The sequence below is a fragment of the Bicyclus anynana genome, chromosome 19 (assembly GCF_947172395.1).
Source record: "Bicyclus anynana chromosome 19, ilBicAnyn1.1, whole genome shotgun sequence".
NCBI lineage: Eukaryota > Metazoa > Arthropoda > Insecta > Lepidoptera > Nymphalidae > Bicyclus > Bicyclus anynana.
In genome coordinates this window covers 5,184,975-5,192,084 of record NC_069101.1, presented here as the reverse complement: position 1 = coordinate 5,192,084, position 7,110 = coordinate 5,184,975, and the positions used below count along the sequence as shown (strand labels likewise).

At 37.5% G+C, this 7,110-nt stretch overlaps 1 protein-coding gene across 1 annotated transcript in view; it reads right to left on the bottom strand.

Moving 5' to 3' along the window:
- Positions 1-294: 294 nt before the first annotated feature.
- The window catches only part of LOC112045253 (runt-related transcription factor 3), a 48,299-nt gene continuing 41,483 nt past the window's right edge, over positions 295-7,110 (bottom strand). Inside the window, exons 3-5 of the mRNA XM_024081365.2 lie at positions 5,538-5,654; positions 3,644-3,826; positions 295-1,040 (exon numbers count right to left, since the gene is read on the bottom strand). Coding sequence (XP_023937133.2) covers positions 421-1,040; positions 3,644-3,826; positions 5,538-5,654 — 920 coding nt within the window. The 3' untranslated portion in view covers positions 295-420. The remainder of the gene's footprint in view (positions 1,041-3,643; positions 3,827-5,537; positions 5,655-7,110) is intronic.

The window sequence follows — 7,110 nt, the reverse complement described above, 5'->3', positions numbered from 1 at the left end:
GCGTTAGCTTAAGACCTCATTTTCACGAGAGTTTTTATAATGGACGCTAAAAAGCGTGCAAATATGGTATAAAGTTAAATTAAGGTAAATTTCCAACGCCCAAAATTGAACACTGCTCGAAAAAAACGTCATATTTTAAAAACGCTGTTGTGTGTACATATACTTGGGAATGCATTTGTTGTATTGAACGCTTTTTAACGTCCGTTCTAAAAAAGCTTTCGTGCGAATGAGGGCTAAGCGTTTTCTATATGTTCAGAGGTAATTTCAACACGTCATGTAGTGTTGCCACAAAGCCTAACGGACTTCGGAATAGATTGACTATAGTAACAATAATTCGCAATTCGTAATGATCAAATCGTTACTCTTCCTTTTGTTTATGTAAGAGGTTTAGATATGTGGGAAGTTCCACGCAATACGTATTCAATACGGCCTCCATACAGTGTTACTGTCAGGTTGGGGGTTACCTCGTTGACCAAGACTATTTACTCTACCGTCTTCCCCTCTAGCAGCTGCAGCAGCACAAGAGTTGCCACCGCCTAGCAACAAATCTCCCTGCCCGTGACTCCCATGCTGTCTATGATTACTAGTCGTCGAAGATATCTGATCCATCATCGTTTGCAACTCGTTATGATGGTTCTGCGTCGAATGGATCGAATTTGAATGTAATGGATGGAAATTGTGCGTCTGATTCGCCGCCGTATACAGCTGGCTGTACAGCAAACTAGCCGGCAATACAGGATAAAGGGAATTGTTGCAATTACTGCTACCATAAGACGTGTTCTGTGAGCCCATTAGTGAAGGAAAGTTCGAGTTCGAATGGTTGTGGCCGATGTTTGTTGTTGTGTTCGAAGTCAGCAAGTCGTCTTGCACTGGTGACTCGGGTTGAGAACTGTTGTCGCTGAGTGACCTGGGCCCTGTTGATAGGCTGTAGTCCGTATTGTTGTTGTACCGGGGCAGGAGACTGCTGTGGTGGGATGGCGACGAGCCGACCAGCCCCGACAGCTGTTGATCCAGATCGACGCCTGTTGTATCCGGGAGAACTGTACAAACAAAAATAGATGTCAATCACTTGATAATAGTATTTATATCGTGATCAAGACGTCGTTAAATCTATTCATGTTTAAATAGAATGTAGTGATGTAAAGCATCTGTAGGAAACATTTTTACAATAAAATAAATCAATTTTATCTGCACTTATTTGATTGATTTGTTAAACGACGTTGTTACCTACCTAATTACTAAACGAATCAATTGCGTACAACACGTTTTAGCCTACCTAATTAATTAATTAAAAAGAGTAAAGTCTGTGTGTGATATCACATCACATCACACTTACAATTTGGTTTAAATTTGGAATGAAAATAGATTTTACTCTGGATTAACTTTTCATCCCGGAAAACATCATGGTTCTCGTGGGATTTACAGTCGGATGAAGTCGCGGGCATCCGTTAGTTTCTCATAATTTGATATTGGTTCTACTTCGTTCGTTATCAAACCATATTCGGTTTACTGCTAAGCTCGAGTCTCCTTTCAGAAGAAATGGGTTAGGCCTTAGTCCACCACGCTCGCCCAATACGCATTTGAAGACTTTACACAAGCAGATAATTAAGAAAATTTTTGTATGGTATGCAGGTTTCCTAACGATGTCCTTCACCGTCTGAGACAAGTGATATTTAATTCCTTAAAATGTACACAACTGAAAAGTTGGAGGTGCATGCCCCGGACCGAATTCGAACCCACGCCTTCCGGACTCATTGCATATTAATTGGTTAAAATAGAGCTTCACTTCTTTAATCGTGAAGCATGAGTTGCACATACAATAGCGATTTCTTGCGTAAGTTTCAGCTTTACATTATTATTATTAATTGGTCTCGCTTATCGGCGCTTATTGTTACTGATAATCGAGGATAGCTATCTATCCGTAATCTTGGGTAGGTTATTGAAAACGGCCGTTAGTCAACACGGCGATGACAGCGACATAAGACTAATCTAGTGCTCAAAATAGAGTGTATCTAAATCTATATGGCGACTATTTATTGGAGAGAATGTTTACATTGTTTTAATATGGCTATATTTTTCGTGCGGCTCGGGCACGCATCGGCAATAAATTCATCGCATGTATCGGACGTGTCCGTACCGCTGTAAATTATAATGAGAGCCGTTTTAATGTGCACCCATAGAACAGCACGTCGGAGAGAAGACATGGCGTCCTCACTCGATGGCTACAGTCTTCAGTTAGTTATATGGCGCTCTCGCTTGATAGCTAGGTATCTCTCAATAAAAACTGTGTCTATGGACTAATTGAACGTTGAGTTATAGAACAATATTACATAAGAACGAACAACCTGCCACCTACTTGCAGTTTTGACCACGATATTACTGAATTTCTTAAACTATGTATAAACTGTACTGTTGTACACCTATATGACCTGAGCAATTTTCATATCCTATATTGAAACCATTTCGCATCATTTTCTTGCTTAGTGGATAAATAACCTGATTACCGAACTGTAAATACTCAAACTTAACGCTTTAAAAGTATTTGTAAACTAAGCCTTTTACAACTAGGTATATAAAGAATTTGATTAGATTTACATTAAAAAAAAATATTTGCGAAAACAATCAAGAACCGATCAAAATCTCTCACAACAACTCAAAATAGATCTATGGTTGGTATGGCCAGACTCAAACCGAGTCTCAGGTCAGATTAACTCATCTGTTAATCGATTTACACCCATTAGAATTTTGTTGTACCTACTTGTAGCACAAGCTATTTGCTTATTTAGAGGTAAAACAAAAATTTTGGTCTCGTTTAAGGAAAGGATCGTGCCTGAGACTGGGCTAAGCTTATAATTCATTATACACAGTGAATTTTAACTAAGTAGCGCCCGTTTCTATTCATCAGGCCACTGAATCGTTTCCCCGTTGTGTGAAGCTCATGGTTCTCTGCGCCGGCGGGCAGTAGCGTCCACAGTACGGTTTTAAGGAGGATGTCAGTCGTAAACCATGTTGGTACATTTAATTTCACCATGCTGGTTTCATAGTTTATAACCTATCATACGACAAACATTGTTTCCATTCTTTCTATAGTAAATATTGATAAATAAATTTTCGTTAGAAATCAATAAAGATGTTTTCTAAATTAGAAAGTTAATTATATTTCTAACAATCAAATTATTTAATGATTTATATTAGTTATAATTTATTTACAAAAAAAACAATACTCAGATGTATACAAAAATACATGAGACTCAGTTAAAAATAATGAAACTGCTGTTACAATAATATGGCATAAAATATATAAATGAGAATGTCAGTGACAATATTGTAGTTCAGTCCCAACTGACTCATGTCTAGAATGACTAATAATGATGAACACCTACCTGTGTTATTGATAAAGTCCTGCTTGGAAGTGTTATCAGGTACGGTCCCGGTGAAGCCCAGTGAACTTGAACTAACTCGCTGCGGGCTCCGCTTAGCCCGAACCGACTCATGTCTAGAAAGGCTAATAATGGTGAACATCCACCTGTGTTATTGGTAAAGTCCTGCGTGGATGTGTTATCAGGCACGGTCCCCGCAAAGCCCAGTGCGGGTGGGTTGAACAGGCTCATGTCTAGAATGACTAATAATGATGACCACCCACCTGTGTTATTGGTAAAGTCCTGCGTGGATGTGTTATCAGGCACGGTCCCCGCAAAGCCCAGTGCGGGTGGGTTGAACTGGCTCGCTGCGGGCGCTGCACAGGAGGGTAGGTAGGCGGGGTATGCGCCTGCGCCGCCATAGCCCCAGTGAGAGTTGCTCGAGCTCAGCCCGAACTGACTCATATCTGGAAACGGAGCTATGTTAAAATTGCCTTTCTTAGCCTTACATTTATACATATAATTATAAATTAATTTTGTCCGTGTACTTCTCCGCGCAAACCTCTGGACCAGCTGAATTTTATGAGGCTTTCACCGGAAGATAGAGGTGGCTAAAGACTACTATCCTATAAAAAATCATAGTTCCTACGGCCTTAAAATATAGTTTTTAAATTTATTCGCAGTAATAGTTTTATTATTACGAATAAATTTATTAAACTACGAAATGATTTCTTTTCGCTTTTTTTTTTTTTTTTGTTTTGTTAAAGACCGCAAATTGTTACTAAATATCTTTCCTCTAACAGTAGTCATTAACAACATCGCATTACTACTTATAATTTAGCCAACAAAATCTCAAACGCTGAAGACAGGAAGCGATATTGTTAACTTAATGCTCGATATACACATCCGAGACTGACAAAACAAACAGTAGAATAAACCAAAAACGCAATAAACTGTCAAATGCTTTAAAAATGTATCTTAAAACGGCAAATCTCGATATTTATTCCATCGGGGCATTGGATAACACAAGAGCGGGCACTTATAAAGATATCGCGTCGGGAGGACACGTATACGCGCACGCTGCGTCCACTTTATTTTTTCCGGAGTATTACGGGCTTTTATTTTTCGGTATCACGGTTCCGTTTTTGGCCGGCGATCGGCGGACTCGGTTTTTATACGATACGCGCTCGCCGCGTCGATTTGTGAATGTTTTTTTCCCGTTTGAGCCCGGAGTTGTTTTGGGGCCGGTGGATTTCAGCGCTCGACGCACGCTTGTTCGATTGGGTTCGCAGTCAGCTTTCATCTGGAGCTTTTTTTTTTTGTCGGCGACTGATTGAATCCGCGCTTTAGTGAACGTAGTTTAGCGTACCGCCGCGGTTTTAGTGACTCATTCACTTTTGAGCTATCAAACGCGTTATGAGGTTTGTGCGGTTTCCAATTTAGATTGTCCGATCGCGTTGTCATTTGTTGGATTGTTGAGAACCAATTTATCTATCACTATTTATGCTATTCTCTGTATATGTTTTATGTATTCTGTTGTGAGAATGCACTGACTATGAATAGAATTAATCTTTAAATTAAGTAAAATGATGGGGTTTTTTTGACAAGATGTGATTATAAGACTAAAATACATATTATAAGATACTTTGACTAAAAGTGGTAATTGAAAGAGAGTGCATTGCCTTTGTCTAGATATAATCATAATATAATGAATTCACTTTTTACTTATCAGAACATGAGTAATATATACTTTGAATATAAGTGGCAATTTTAAGACAATGTCTACATTTTTATATATTTTGATTGAAATGTTGCATTTTTGGGATTAGCGTGCATTTGACATGTTTGACAAACCATAATAGGTATAACTGTGTTACAAAAAAAAATAATAAAAATATTAAAATATTTTTTGTTGCAAATAAAATGCACTGATATGTAAAAAAAATATTTAAAAATACTTAACACTGTCATACAATAATGATTGTATGACAGTGTTAAACTGCTACTTTTATTTAAAAACTATAATGAACATAATGAATGTTTATTCACTGTATTAGAAGTGATATATGTAACATAGTACTCACTTTGACAAGAAGTGATGGGCGGCATCCTGAATCCATATTATACTCACTTTGACAAGAAGTGATGGGCGGCATCCTGAACACATATAATACTCACTTTGACAAGAAGTGATGGACGGCATCCTGAACCCCCCGAGCGGGTCGGGCGGGAAGGGGAAGGGGCGCTGGCCGAACGCGAAGTGGAACTGCTGCTGCTGCCCTAGCAAAGACAACACTACATCAGTACGATACTAGCTGCTCTTCTCACCAAGCATTACTTCATTTATTCATACTTTAATATTATATATGCTTCTCACAAAAATTAAGGGAGCAGAAAAAAAATCCAAATTTTTGGAGGATTTTCAACAGGCTGTAACTTATACAAAAATGGTCGTACAGCAAAAAAAAAAGCAAATTGTAGCTCTAAGTGTTTAGTTTTTGGATCTGAGTTTAAAATTTTTTTTTCAAAATTCAATTGCCAATCCTTGTAGAGAATTTATTCAAGTTTTTAAAACCAACCTCAAAATTTCTGTGCGATCATTGGTTGCTGAGATATTGGTAATCAAAGACAAAATGATCTTTTTCCATTTAAACATCGATATCTCAGCGAGAAATGCTCGTATCGAGATTTAAAAAAAACGAAATTAAATCTGAATAAACAAGCTATCCGGTCCATATGGTCCATATTTTTTTCCACGTCCGTAGATTAAAAAAAAAACCAAAAAAATTTTTAAAAATTTTTTTTCGGTGGTTTTCTTATTATAAAGTATTAAAAGTATTTTCAAAAAAAAATTTTCAAACTCAGATCCAAAAACTAAACACTTAGAGCTACAATTTGATTTTTTTTTTTGCTGTACGACCATTTTTGTATAAGTCACAGCCCCAAAAATTTGGATTTTTTTTCTGCTCCCTTCATTTTTGTGAGAAGTTTATGTGAAAGTGTTTGTCTGTCTGTCCGGCAAAACGGAGCGACGAATTGATGTGATTTTTTAAATGGAGATAGTTGAAATGATGAAGAGTGACATAGGCTACTTTTGTTTCTTTCTCCCCACTTCCTTACAATGGGGGATGGTAATTTGTATGGAGCATCAGGCAATTTCCAAGTTAGAAAAGCTTTAAGTAAGCACCGGATGACATATTTACATAGATTCTTAATTTCGTACATAATATGTCAACTAGCATACGTCGCAGATAGTGAATATGCCTGCTGATGGCCCTAATAGCAAGAAATTATAGCCTATAAACAGAATAACACTTTGTAGGCCACGCAAGGTGCCACTATATAGTGCCACCCTGTGTCCATACATAAAATTTAAATGAATAAATAATACTTAGTCGAATTACGATCATTAATAAACCGAACCAATAGTATTTCTGTACAAAACAAACTAATTTTTTGTATTACTCTTAATCCTAGTAAGAGCTGGTCGATTATACCGTAAACAAGGAATTAATCGGCATCGATATGTGTACGACATTCCGTTCCCGCTTTTGATTCAACATTTCCGAATTACGTTGCAAACTAATCGACAATCCTAATCGAGGTCATACGTGTTGACAAACACGTTACGAGTATATACGTGATAGATACGTATACGATTGCTTCTACGGACATATATTTAGCTAGATCCCGTCAGTGACGTATAGTTCATAAGTTAAAAAATGCAATGCTTAACCGGTGCCTCTTTTTT